This window comes from Scatophagus argus, chromosome 18 (assembly GCF_020382885.2).
Source record: "Scatophagus argus isolate fScaArg1 chromosome 18, fScaArg1.pri, whole genome shotgun sequence".
Classification (NCBI taxonomy): Eukaryota; Metazoa; Chordata; class Actinopteri; family Scatophagidae; genus Scatophagus; species Scatophagus argus.
Window position 1 is genome coordinate 6,896,292 of NC_058510.1, and position 14,144 is coordinate 6,910,435.

The 14,144-nt window shown below is 42.6% G+C and overlaps 1 protein-coding gene across 4 annotated transcripts; it reads left to right on the top strand.

Moving 5' to 3' along the window:
• The first annotated feature begins 111 nt into the window (after positions 1-111).
• dlec1 (DLEC1 cilia and flagella associated protein) lies at positions 112-13,843 on the top strand. Of its 4 annotated transcripts, none has more exons than XM_046371155.1 (38): positions 112-1,778; positions 1,881-2,021; positions 2,127-2,283; positions 2,435-2,551; positions 2,644-2,828; positions 3,132-3,349; positions 4,733-4,817; positions 4,911-4,998; positions 5,318-5,491; positions 5,586-5,722; positions 5,805-5,897; positions 6,063-6,153; positions 6,275-6,437; positions 6,755-6,947; positions 7,069-7,145; positions 7,309-7,471; positions 7,571-7,667; positions 7,810-7,940; positions 8,014-8,163; positions 8,254-8,384; positions 8,568-8,718; positions 8,948-9,064; positions 9,188-9,309; positions 9,431-9,616; positions 9,704-9,771; positions 9,855-10,006; positions 10,134-10,249; positions 10,336-10,406; positions 10,880-11,100; positions 11,238-11,396; positions 11,499-11,621; positions 11,739-11,833; positions 11,987-12,074; positions 12,218-12,415; positions 12,539-12,700; positions 12,829-12,979; positions 13,396-13,513; positions 13,603-13,843. In XM_046371155.1, the coding sequence occupies exons 1-38, from the start codon at positions 1,728-1,730 to the stop codon at positions 13,748-13,750; spliced, it is 5,088 nt and encodes a 1,695-aa protein (XP_046227111.1). In that variant the 5' UTR covers positions 112-1,727; the 3' UTR covers positions 13,751-13,843. The 4 variants fall into 4 exon arrangements, 3 of the variants coding, with proteins under 3 accessions (XP_046227111.1, XP_046227113.1, XP_046227112.1); XR_006841410.1 differs by having other exon boundaries at positions 113-1,778; positions 12,885-12,979; positions 13,624-13,647; XM_046371157.1 differs by having other exon boundaries at positions 115-1,778; positions 13,624-13,843.
• Positions 13,844-14,144: the final 301 nt, after the last annotated feature.

Genomic DNA, 14,144 nt, shown 5'->3' on the forward strand with positions numbered 1-14,144 from the left:
GTGGAGCCTTCACTGTACATGCGTTAACTCTATATTGTAGATATTTGTGGCATTTTGGGCACTGGGAGTGTGGTTTGAATTATTTAGGGTGTTGCCCTGTAGTCTGGCACAGACCTGTCATTTATAGTCTGAGGTGTGCTCTTGCCTCTCCCCTTTGCCTGTTCCCTCTTAACATTAACAGTTGGGAGTATCGCCACTGCACACACCATGTCTGCAGTGATCATTACTGTAATATCCAGCTCTGTGCGCTACCGAGGCACACTGACAGGAGTTAGGCATCAGTTGCTGGTAGAAATGTCAGTACAGTGTTTGGCTAAGTGACAACAAACAGAAATATGTGCTAAAGCAACAGCAGGTGTTGCCCGTCATGCATGTCTAGCTCATCTCTAGTGAACACACAAATGCTCTTTTTCATCACTGGCGAATTGTCAAAGGGGTATTAGAAGTTTTGGTTGTTGTTGTTGTCAGTGTCGTAGCACAGGACAGGTGTACTTTGACACAGCAGAGGGTAACTGGTGTTTGTGTAGTGCACACACAAGGTTTTGTTCATTAGAATGTAATACATGAGGCCTCAGACAGATCCCTCTTTGTGCCTCTCCATTATCAGAGTCTGCCATTCTGTCCTATGAACTCTCGCGCTGGGACGAATCTTGTGGGGGGAAAAAACAGCTCTGTTTGGCAAACCACGAGACGCTACAAAGTGAGCTCAACAATTCCCTCTTTGAGAATCCCACTTGAGCACTGCCCGAGCTGATCATAAGGCTCTCGAGAATCTGCATGGCACAATCTGCCGAAAGCTCCGATCCTTACCTGAGGATTTTCAGTACCTGTTTGTATTTCTGCGTTGTACAAAGACAGGCAGGTATTCCTTTCGCATCGCCTCAGGGACACGTCATATGGCAGCACAGTGTGCGGGGGTGTTAGTTTAATAAAAAAGCTGCATCTGATTTCATGAAGCAGTCTGGCTCATGATGAGTGTTGGGAAATGCTGCAGAAAACCATGAAATCCATATTATTTTTAATTATTAACTGAGTGCATCAAATGTTTGTCAGTTTGACCTTTAATTGCTGGTTAAGAACTTTATGTGTAAAAATACTGAGTTTAAGTTTTGTCACTTCAAGTGAGTTGAAAGCACGTCCTACAGACAATGCAGCGAACTGGTTTATACTAGATAAAAAGATAAAAAGACTATCTATACAGTATAATATTACATAGATTTTACAAAATAAAAAATGTGTTGTGTTCCTTTACAGAACTCAGAATACGAATTTACAAATTCAGGAATTTGTCCAGTTAGAAGCGGACTTAACTGCCTCTGCAACAAAAGGACAGCTGTTCAACCAGCGACAGCAGAGAGTCGAAATTAACAAAATAAAGGCTGTGTAACAATAAAACTGTGCTCGTTTGTTTGTGTCGGGGGACTGCGGATTTTTTATGTTTAAGTGTACGATCAGCCGTACGAGCGGCTGTCGCTATGGCAACCACATGTACACAAATATGGCGGACAAGCAGCGAGCCGTTTAGGACTGCGACAAAATAAACGTCTAGCCACGACTTTAGCTAAAATTAGTAGTGGTGAAACTCGTCTTGCTAACGCTACATGTTTGCTTCAGTTCCATCGTTGACTTTACGTGCTATTAAACTCGTAAATTTAACTTGTTTACGCTGACTTAGCAAAGCTGTTCAGTGTTTCTGTACCATACTGGAAGGGCCCGAGACTAGAAAAATGTTTGATCCGTCTCTGAGCAGTCACAGACCCGCATCAGGAAAGTCACAGGTAAGAAACACTTCCTGATTCATAAAGCTGCCAAGAATAGCCATGAAATTCTTATTCCCGTTGCTCATGACGCAAAACGACTTCACATTCCTCGTACATTAGGACATTTCTTACGTGTTGGCCAACACTTTCAAGGACCTTTATACAAGAGACATCACTGGGAAGGACACTTTGTCCAACATCATCAAGACAAAAAATGGACAAAGCAGCTACCATAGCAGATATGTTGAAGAGCTTCAACAGGTAACCTAACAAGACTGATATTACCAATAACTGCAGTTCATGCAAACATGGCAGTCATAAATCTGTATTAATCTGTGGTAATTTTCTTTTTCTTGAATCACTTAGGCTCATTCTGACTACAGGCAGTGTGTGAAAGAGGCTGACATGCTAGAGAGTCACATCATCCAGGCCAGAGCTCGAGCTGCAGCCACAGAAAGCCGGGCCTATGAGAGAATGAAAGAGAACAAGGGAGATGTTCTTGATCACCAGGGCCTTTCTACAGGTGAGATGGAAACAGTGATGTGATTAGTGCTATACTGATGTAAAACGCTCTTGCACAAATGTGCACTTGATGCGCAAGTATATCTAGTTTCAATATATAAGGAATGTTGAAATGTTTTTTATCCAGTGTTATCTTTTATGTCTGTTTTCAGTCAAATCAGTCTATTCCTGGTATGTAGACAATGATCTTCTCAAAAATGCCAACCTGATTTCCCCTGAGGACTACTTACCTACCCAAAAACCACATGTGGAAGCACCGGTAGTAACAAGTACATGATCCTCTTTGGGACTCATCTTAAAGTACTAATGAATGGTGTAATTTGGGTCAATATTCAACACTATTTCATTGTTTTCCTGTCAGTAAAATCCAATCCTGCCAAACCCACCATTGCCTACACCATGCATGTGTCCAGGGAGCCTCAGGATGATGGCTATACTCTAATTCCCAGTCCAGAGAAGACAATGCCAGAAGTAAATGAATCAGATCTCAGCCTGACCTTCAGTTCCAGCACAGATACATCAGAGAGGAAGAAAACTCCCAGGGAGGTGAGAAGTCAGAAGCTCATAACTCATGAATCTGTACAGTGTCGTTACTGAAGAGAATCCAACATACTGATGTCTACAATTAATACAAGTAGATAATGACAAAAACTAAACTAAACAAAAAGAGGACACGGCGGCAAGAAAACAGGGCGTAAAAAGAATATGATTAGAAGGTGTTTCTTTGTGTTCTGAAAACTGATGTAAATGATGATTCTGATTTGACAAGTCAGAGTTGAGGGTGACTTGATTACCTCAATATCCTGTAAATATTCAAAGAAAACATTCAAATCTGTTAACATGTTTCAGAAGCTGAACCAGACCAAACCCAGACCAAAGTGGAAGGATGAGCCAAGCGCAAAGGGTCAGGCAGAGGGATGGGAAAAACTTCAGAAGCTGAAAGCTCGACACAGCTTCCTGCGCAACCCTCGCTTCCTTCCCCCAAATGCACATCAGGGTGGCACATCTCTCATCCGACCCAGAACCAAAGCAGGGAAGCCTGCGAGGAAAGGAATGGAGGAGCAAAGGTATCTGGAAACCACTGAGTTCAAGGGCCTTCTTTTCATTCATTCATCACTCTTGTCTTATCGTTCTGTCGAGCAGCAAATATAAAATGGCATCATGGCGTTATGTAATTCAGAGAGTTCATCTGCCACACTGTGTTCCTTGATCGTGTTATTATTGTTTCAGGTATAATCATGTTTGAGCTATACCAACTGTGAAGTCATTATAAAAAACACCCCCAAAGCCCTAAAAATTGCCATGATTGTTACATATTGTGGTGAGAAAGGTTTTGTGCCTCGCAGCTTGTAGTTTCTCATTATTACAGTATAAAACTTAAACACTCAGCAACACTGTATTCATACTTCTCCAAAAATGGTTCTGTTTTTCATACAGTTAAATGAGCCTTGCACAACTGCCTTTACTCAGGAAATCAGTTCAGAGATCAATCAGTTCAGAGACAATCAGAGTTGATTGTCCTACAAATTATGCTAAAAAATCTCAGGACAAAAGCACTTTTCTTTCACATCAGACTTTCACATTCCATTCTTCAAAGCAGGCATGGGTTACATAATATTTTGCATACAGACATACATTCTTTTCAAATGTATTTTGGCACAAACACAGACAGGAAAAGCCAATCTGAATGTGGAACAAGACACATCTTGCTGAATGTCACATCTTACAGTGTGTGTTAAAAAAGACAGGCTAACTCAAATTTCTCCTGTGGATACAAACACAGTTGGAGGATATACACTATTTAGACAAAATGGGCAAAAGTCTTCCCAGAAGAGTGGAAGCTGCCACAGCCGCAGGAGGGGGGACCAGCTCCACAGCAGAGTCCATGAACTTAGGATGTAATCGTAACCATAGGTCTCTTTGCTGTAATGGTCAGTTGTCCCAATACTTTTGTCTATATAATATATATACTTGCAACTGTTATGTGTCTCACTGTACTTTGAATATTTAATATCTTTACTTAGCGAAGTATATAAAATAGCATTTACCTTTTGTTTTTACTCTATGTATAAAGGCGTGAGCTAGCAAGTTCATGATTGTTTATATGCAAGTGAGGCTGTTTAGGTTTATGCTTTATTTGCACACGTTGTAGATGATGGTGAGCATTACTGGGGCAGCAGGAAGGTTAACTGATCACAAAGGTTAGCCGCAGAGTTTTGGTCTAAAACATCCTTTCACAAGAGCTCCTTCCTGCTTCACTGCACATGTCAATTCAGCAGGAAGGCAAAAGGCAATTGCTTCTTTGGGAGAAATGTTTGCTTTGTGGTTTGGTAGATGTAGAATTTAATGTTGTCAGTGATAGTGTGTCACCCAGCTCACCACTTCCTGTGAAACTGCCTTTACTGAGAATAGAAAGAGTAGTCAGGTGTTGTGTTCTTTCTCCCTGAAAGCTCCACTGATGTCCCTGTTCCAGTCTTCCTAGCAAAGCCTCCAGTGGTGATTTTCAGTGACTACAGTGTGGGACATGTTTATGAGGTGGATTATTTTTTAGAAGAATTAATTTGGAAAACTTCAGATCAGTTTTTGTCATTGAGATGATATGCAGTAACGTGTCCTCTTCTCTTTTAGACAACACTGGAGCTGAAAAACTTGACTTCCGCGAGCCGTAATGTCAGAGTCATCCCTCCTACCACTCCTTACTTTTCTATTGGGCTGGGTGAGCTCCACCCTGACTTATACAGCCTCTCCATACCTGTTCCTGTTGGTAGTGAGGAAATCATAAATTATGCCAAGTGTCAGTGTCCACATCAAAAAGGAATGCCATGGTGTTTTGGCAAGCAATGTCCTACATTTCTTGAATGCAGTTGGTGGTTTTTGGTATTCTTATGTTGCTATTGCAATCCTGTATGTGAACACCAGCACCACCTACTGTATCAAATGCTAAAGTGTAAGAAGATAAATTGCACAAAAGGGAATATGGAGAATTATGCTGGTACAAGTTAAGAAGGGATTGATTGTCAGATATGTTTTGGCAGGAAGATTTCCTGGTGAGGGTGGAGTTGTTGCCCCAGGGATGAGTTGTAAGTATACAGTGCGCTTCGCTCCAGACTCCTTGGGGGACTATGAGGATTTCATTGTGGTGGAGGCCCAGGTTGAACACTTGCTTGTGGTGCCCATCGTGGCCAGACGACCACCTCCAATACTCACCTGTGAGTCTCATTACAATCTACATTATGTTGTTGTTATGGCCGTACTTTATCTGGTCATGCGCTGTTGATATATTTCCACCTAATTATTGTGCAGTACCGAGAGTTCTGGACTGTGGTTATTGTCTGATTGGAGGGGTAAAGTTTGTTGAGTTCCTGTGCCAAAATGTCGGTCTCAGTGCTGGGACCTTCTGCATCATCCCCAAGAACCAGTGGCCAGCCTCAAACCTCAGGGTAAAAATCTATCTGAGAGATAAGATAGATTTTTTTGGTAGTTCATGTGCTTTACATGTCCTCCATTTTTCTTTCTTTATAGTCTGTGGCAAGAAGTCACTTTTGCGAGTATCCGCCCTTTGCAGTTAGCCCTTCTCTTTTTGTGCTGCAGCCAGGAGAGGCTACTGTGGTGGAGGTGAGTCTCATGTGGAGGTCAGTTAAAATCAAGTAGGAATCAAAATGTGTTAATGCAGTGCTTCAGATGCATGTGTTAGTAATAACACTACTAGTTAAAATGATTTAAAGGCTTGTCAGTATACTTCCCCGTTTTTAGACTTCAAATGTGTGTGTGTGTTTTCAGGTGGTTTTCTTTCCCACATCCGCTGAGAAGAGCTGCCAGGTTTTCACTATTGTGTGTGACAACTGCCAGGTGAAAGACATTTCCATCGAAGGTGAATCTTTTCAGTGATCTGAAAACTTTCTATGAATTTTGTCTCTAAAAAATTATGCTTTTACTGTACTTGTGTAGATGTTGATGCCCCTCGTCTCTTGCATAATGTGTGTGTTTCCCAGGTGAAGGCCAGCCGATTGCCCTCGAGCTTGTGTCTGTGTCTGGGAAGAAGGAGCCTCCCGTGGTGGGAGAGACGCATGACCTCACTGCAGAGCACTTTGTCCGTTTCAGCCCATGTAACCCTCACTGTGTGCAAGAGAAAAAAATCATCATTAGAAACAATGTGTAAGCCTTGCACCTACACGTATGATCATTAAAAGGCATGAAATGTCAAAATGATATATTTTTCGCATTTTTTTAATCTTAGTTAGTCCGCAAGGTCACAAAACACATCATTCTTACTCTTTTTAGTACAGGACAATTCATGTAGTTGAAGTGTCCTTGAGTGAGAAACTAAATGCTGATTACCTACAAGACCAAGGCCTGCTGTTGTGTCGCTGACACTGTACTGTGCACAAGTACAAAATGTATTTCCCCATCAGGGATCATGAAATATCACCTTACATAATGCCATTGCTCTCTGTCTCTCTCTGGGTCTGAAGTCACTTGGAGCTGCCTTTCCACTGGCAGATCATGAAGCCCAACCTGTGCCCCCTGCTTCCAAATGAAACCCCAGAGCCCTCCCATATCCAGTTCCACCTGGCTGCAGATGATGTCTTCCATATCAGGCCCCAAACAGGAGTTCTGGCCCCCTGCCAGGAAGAAGAGTTTCTGTTCACATTCTATCCTAAAGAGGTACAGGAGACAGAACAGAAGAATCAGGGTTTAGCCATGTCTGCCTCCTGTTTAAAAGCTGTAAGAAAGAAACATTTGTGCTGATGTTTACTTCATGTCCTATTCAAAATGTGCTCTGAAGTTGAAGGATTACCACAGCGTCTGTCACCTGGTCCTGAATGATGTCCCTCAGCTGCCACCAGAGCCCAGTGAAAATGGGTAAAGTTCATGTGATTTAATATTCACAATGGTAGAGGTTTGTACATGTGCATTTCATACAAAGAACTCTGACATCACGCATCAGGTTTGCTAAATAGAAGCTCCTCTGGCATATTTTTCATCAAAGTGTTTGGATTGTATCTCAATGTGTGTGGAAATCTAGTGTCCTTCAGCCTGTGCGCACTGGCTCCAAGGTGAGTAATGTCATCGTCATGGAGATAGAGGTCAAGGGGTCAGCAGAGCCATACCAGGTCCTTCTGGAGCCCTATGCTGTTGTAATACCTGGAGAGACTTTTATCTGCACAACCACCCGCAGACAATTCAAGGTCATTTTTACCACTTCTTTCTTAAACTAATTGTAATTTCCATCATGTGCCACAATCACAGTTACTCATGGTGTTAATTTGTGTTTTTGTGTGTGTCAGATGTGGAACCACAGCAAATCTCGCATCTCTTTTCAATGGGAGAGATTGAGCAGCAGAAGCCACATAATGGAAGTAGAGCCCTCTGCTGGTAGAATAGGTGTGTCACACAGTCCTGTGTCAGAGAAATCCTCCTTCAATTAGATTCTCTTCAGCATTACAAATTGCAAACAGCATTTCATAGTGTTGATTTATTGGCTCATTTTTGACTGACTGATCATCCCTTATGTGTTCGTCTCTAGAGGAGAATGAGTGTTTCGATTTTGACCTGATTGTGACTGGAGGAAAACCAGAGCGGGTTGTAACCAGTCTGGTTTGCCACATAGAGCACCATCATGAACCGGTCACTTTGCCTGTAGAAGTCTCTTTTAAGGTAAGTAGAATTACCAAAATCTTCACAAAATGTTTGATAATTTCTCTTTACGCTCATCTTGTGATTTGGATAGGGTCCCATAGTGACCCTCAATGTGCCCAGTGTGGACTTTGGGCTCATGAAGCTTGGGGAGTGTGCACAGACCTCGCTGCTCCTCACAAACATCACTCAGCTGGAGGCTTCCTGGACGCTGAAGGAGAAACAGGACCGCCGAGACACGCAGGTATCACACAGTGGACCAATATCGCAACAGAAAATGACATGAATCACGTGTTTATGCATTTCTACATATTTGTTCATCTCTCTTTCTTAGATCTTGGTGGAGCCATGCAGAGGTGTGCTGCCCCCCTTGGCCTCCTGCAGGGTGGATGTGCTACTTATGCCGCGTTTCTGCCAGCAATATGAAACTGAGCTGCAGTTGACAGTCGAGGATGGAACAGGATGGTAAGGGTGCATGAAACTTCACTCTTCTGCTCTTTAAGATTTATCCTATTTATCCTGTAAACTTTTCCTTAAATAAGCACTTTATTTCGAGGCAGCTGGAGCTCTGGGCCAACAAAGATGATGTAACTTAGTAACAGCTTCCTGCTGATAACAAGTAACACTACCTGTGTGTTTTTGTTGCAGTCACCTGTCAGTGAGAGCAGATGTGCAGTCTCCTCAGGTTTGTCTGCTAAACTGTGAGCTGCTGCTCCCTGAACTCTTCGTTGGAGTTCCTGCCAAGTTGGCTGTCACTCTCTTTAACCAAACCTTGCTGCCTTCACACTTCAGCTGGATGGTACGCTGGCGTCGCTACTTTTTAACTTTATACTACCTCTTAATTTACTGTAAGAAGAACGAATGTTGCACTGAAATCATGTGAGAAGCAAAGTCCTCGTCTGTATGCATGTTTGCAGTTCATAATCTGTATAATGTGTAAGGTTGTTTGTTATATATTATATATATTTGTTAGTTTTCTCTCTAAAAATAAGCACCTGGTGATGTGGGCTTTACGTTTTCTCCATCAGGCTCAGCTCCAGGGTAAACATGCTGAACTGTGCACAGCCAGTTTTGACCCCTCCTCTGGTACTCTGGGACCCAACACCAGCATGGAGATCACAGTTAACTTTACCTGTCACACAGATGTAAGTAACAGTAATTAACACACAAGGTGGTAGCTACTAGCTAAGAGATGCACAGATTATGTCAGGAGAAAAATATATTTTTAATGACAGTTATTTTTTGATATTGTTTGTCTTTTTGTCCAGCTGGAGCTGACTGAGGTGGCTGCTCTATGTGAAGTCCAGGGGATGGACTCTCCTCTTGTTCTTAGCATTGTACCTTCCAAACCCAAGAAGCTCAGTGTGTCCTACTCCCTGCCCAGTGTCCGGTAGTAACCTTGGCTTAATGTTCGGGATGAAAGTGCCAAATGGCTGCACTAACTGCTCAGCAAAAGCATTTGACGTATGCAATATCACACTTGAAATAAGGCTACTGTTCTTTACTTTTAGCTCAACCCCTGAAGACGAGAGCCCCTCTGTGCTGTTACTTGACTTTGGAGATGATGTCATATTGAAGAGAGCCGTTACAAAGCAGTTACTGATAACCAATCAAACTGCTATCCCTGCTCCTTTCACCATAGAACCAGAGTATTTCACCTGCCATGCCTCAAAACCAAATGGGCAGTCAGAGAAAAGGTAAAGAAACTCACTGGCCTGAATGATGTATCAAAGAGTAACTTTACTGTACTGCAGATGTGACACAGTCTGCATTTTAAATCGCAGAACCACGTATATCAAGAAGCCGCTTCATTCAGTTCAAGCTCAGAAATTAGAGGATAAAGCACACAAGGGTTAGTGCACACACAGTTAAAAGTAAGCAGATGGAGTAAATTCACTACAGATTCTGACTCCTTCTCTGTGTATCTACTGGCAGAGTTTGTGAACAGCCTGCTGGCTCACGGAAAAGGTGCAGCGCTCTTTGTTTTGCCAGACACTGGGATGCTGGGGCCTTTTGAGACCCAGACTGTGGATGTCACAGCCTACACTGACATGTGGGGGGAATACAGAGATCACCTCATATGCAAAGTATGATCTATGAAATTTCCGGATTGTACATTACTTTCCACAGCAGGAGTGAGATAACAAGCATCAAATGTTAAACATGCATTCACTTCACTTCACTGAATGCTGAGATCTAATTTTCCTCCTGCAGGTCGGGGACCTTGAGGCTGTGCTCATTCCCGTGCAGATGACGGTGAAAGGCTGCCCACTCTTCTTCCAAATGACAGGCCCACGTCCAGATGGCCAGAACCAGGGACCGATCATACAGTCTGTTCCACTTTCCATTTCTCCAATTAAGTCTGCCTGCGTTTGTGTATTGTAGAGTGTGTGACATTTCCCATTTGCATCATTAGGTTTGGCACTCATGTGTCTGGAGGGGACACAGTGTCTCGTTCTCTTCGCATCAACAATCCCACTATGTTTGGTAAGTATGCAAAAAAGAAATAAGGTTTGACCAATTTATTAGAAAAGCACCTTCTAAAATTGTTTTGACTCCAAATTCACAAAGTAAGGAAAAAAAATACTTCAGGTGGGAGATCAAGTCCTGTTCTACTCCACAGAACGATTTAGAAAGACTGTAGAGCCCACAGCTCTGATAACGTAACATTTATCTCTTTTTTGAGATGAGAGTCACATTTTTTGAAGGTTTCATATGTATTGCCCCGCTCTGGGTACATCTCTTATGATCCGGCCTTTATCTATTGTTTGATAGATTGTATGTAAGTTTGAGGTGAGGCATTTCCCTGAGCTACGCTAGCATTAGCTTGTGTGTTAGTCTTACTCCTGTATTCTGCTGCGGCCTCTCTTGGCTTGTGTGTTTTATTTCTCTCAGAGGAAACCAACCCAGTTTCCCTTCTGAGGGTTAATAAAGTTATCTAATTCATATCTTTATGCCAGATATTCGCTTGGACTGGGAAACATATAACGTAGATCCAAATGACCGTAAACTGGTGGATGTTGTGGTGGCGTGTGGAGATGCCTTCCCATTTAAAGATGCCGATGGCAATGAGGTGTTGAGTGGAGCATTGCGGATTTCTGGTGGAAACATTCAAACAGACTGGGGGAGAAATGGGACCCCAGACTCTGAGGAAACGAGCGCTTCCCTCCAAAGCATGACTGTGAGTACATTTGACATCCCGACACAGATTTAGCCTCTGGGAAATTCTTGAGGCTACAATGCCAGTAAGTTGACTGATGTGAAAAAATGCCTTATTAACTCTTTCACCAGCTCAAAATTTAATTCTGTTTATTTCAGGACAGGGAAGGTGAGGAAAATATATCCGAGGATGTCCGTAAGGAAGATGAAACCAGTCTTTATCCGTCTCCTGCAAAGAAAAAGCTCTTCTCTGTCCACATCAGACCTCATGTGGGGAACCTATCAGACTACCCATACTGCATCACACCTCAGCAAATAGTATGTTGATTGGATTTTTGCCACACAAGTCAATTTTACCATTTAATCGCTGCTTTTAGCCACATTCATGATCGTGCTTTTCTTTCTGGTGTTAACTCCCAGGTGATTCCAGCAAAGGGCAGCAGCACAGTCCATGTGTCTTTCACTCCTCTGACTCTTTCCAGGTCGATTTGTGAGTCTAGATGTGTGGGCTTGGCTCTGGGCTTCATGAGCCTAGACTCTGAGGTAACATGCTCAATACACTCAACTGTGAATTTCAATTTTAAATCCTGGAGAAGGCAAACAGTAGATGACTCTGATGCAAGCTAAATTCCCTTATTATCGTGTTTTGTGTGCTTACAGATGGCTGCATGTGTCCCGGGCAAAGTCGGAAGAGCTCAGGGTTTGGATTTGGAGCCTGTCAGAATGGATCTACTGGCAGTCGTTAAGCCCGCAGTGTAAGCAATTACAATAATACTATTTATGTTCCTAAAACCAATTGATCCTACTCAATTTATGTTCCCTAAATTAAAATAAGCTGAGGTTAGGCAAAAGGAGCTCAGAGGTGGTCCTATTAAGCTGCATATCTTCCTCTGGGCTCCCTGCTGCAGGCTGTTGGTGCAGATGGAGGAGGATGAGGGGGTGCTGGAGTTTCGGGCCTCAGCCGGTGATTTACTGAGGGCAGAATCGGAGAAGGAGGTTGGTCTGAGAAATCTACAACACTAATCAACAGTGCTCTGACATACTGAATTATACACATGAGGTACTGATCCCAAGTGTGTGTATCGTATTTCTGACCAGTCATGCTCAGGGATTGTTTTTCTGGTTGTTTTGCTCCGTAGCTGGAAGTGCGTGAATTTAACATCACACGGAGCCTTCTGCTGAAAAACAATACAGAAATGCCCCTACAATTTAGACTGGCAACTCAGCCTCCTTTTTTAGTGCTCAAGCCACAGCCTCGAGCCCGGACCAGCAACTCCAGCAACCCGCCTACTGGTGACAGTCGCTTCCTGGTGCTGCAGTCACAACATGTTGTGCAGGTGAGATGAGGAGAGGCTATCAAGTTCTGAATGATATACACTGTACATACAGTAGCAGAATATTTTGATCTAAAGAGGGGTCCATTATCTTGTTGTTGTTGTGCTCTTTTATGTGACCACCAGGTGAAGGTGGCCTTCCACTGCTCCCTGTCCCTTCTGGACCATGCAGGCCAGGAGGATGAGGAAGTCCCCGCTGGGGCGACGCTGATCCACAGTGCAAGTGGACAGAGGAAGCTGAGGTTCCAGCAAAACCTTCTGATTCACTACAGCAACAACAGCCTGCAGGTCAGAGACTGTAGTGAATCTCTGAAATGAGCAAGAAAGAAAAAAATTCAATAATACTGCACTGACACTTGTAGGTAAATGAAAAGTATTTGGTCTCACAAAGTTCATTTTGTCTCTGAGCTGTGCAGACGGTTCTTCTCTGTGCCCATTTGGATCTTCCTACAATGCGTCTGTCCACCAACAGCATCAGCTTTGGGTTGTGCTACGTGGGGCAGATGCAGACAGTCGAAGTGAACCTCCACAACAGTGGAGCTCACACTCACTGGAAATCACTTATTGGTAAGCACTGATCTGCATTCACTTCGGTGCTCTTTCACTGGCTGTTGTGCTTGTTTAGGTCGTTAATTTAGGCACAACTTGACTATATTAGCTGATATTATGTTTGTTTTTTTTTTTACTCATACACTACATGGCCATTTTTATATATTTTCTCCTTATTTTCCATAGCAGTAAGAATGTGTGCGACTCTTCTTCCTCATTTGAGCTTTTCCAGTATCAGTTAAATATAATGTGAGAGTTTACCATCAATTATGCATAATAACCTGTTGCTCAATAATAATCACATTGCCGAGAATTATGTCTATGATTGCATACCAGTGAATGATGCCCATAGTGTCATTTGTGATGACCATTTCCTATAATTTACCTGTAGTATGCCTGTGTGTTTCACTGTGTGTGTGCGTGTCTGGTTGTAGACTCAGATGAAGGAGACTCCCATGTGTTCAGAGTAACACCAGAGTTTGGGTTTCTCAGGTCCAAAGAGCTCCACGTTACCAGCTGCAGCCAGTGTCTCCAGATCAGCTTCTCTCCCAGGTAACAAACCATTCTCACGTCGTCGACACAGGGATTGTGTTAAGAATATACTATAAAGGTTAAACAAATAATTGCATGGTTTTGTTTAGTGTGTATTTTGTGTGTTGTAGTGAGGACCGAGAGTTCAGGGCCGTTGTGGTCATCCGGTCTCCGCTAGTGAAGAATGTTCTCACTCTGCGGCTTGAGGGAACAGGATCCTTTGATGAAATGTACAAATCTAACGTCACGTCCTCTTAACATCACAGTCACCATCTGCTATTTAACCTTCTCTCTTTAAGTCAACTTATTTATGGTTCTTATTGGAAGAATGTAAATAAATACTGTAAGTGACTTGTCTTGTCTCTGTTTTTTTCATAAATAACAATACTAAAGCTCTTTTAACAATCTGTAAGTTATGTACTTGTTTTTTTGTCAAGACAGTTAAAAGGTAAAAGGAGGACTTAAGGACGTGTTAGGATTTAATTTACAGTTGATATTCAAAGGTTTCTCACTGGATTGCCCAAATTCTTCATGTTTACAAATTAATGTAGGCTTCATGTACTTAAACATTAATGTGACTTAATATTGCACACGTTGTTAAAAACACAACATTATATATTCTACATGTAAATTACACAGAGAACATAAGCTA

Bases quoted from the DNA above. Each gene is read 5' to 3' on its own strand.
- dlec1 (XM_046371155.1), top strand. From the start codon at position 1,728: ATGTTTGATCCGTCTCTGAGCAGTCACAGACCCGCATCAGGAAAGTCA. The intron at 5,492-5,585 runs GTGAGTCTCATT...ATTATTGTGCAG, and splicing joins ACCACCTCCAATACTCACCT to TACCGAGAGTTCTGGACTGT. The intron at 7,668-7,809 runs GTGTGTCACACA...GTTCGTCTCTAG, and splicing joins GCCCTCTGCTGGTAGAATAG to AGGAGAATGAGTGTTTCGAT.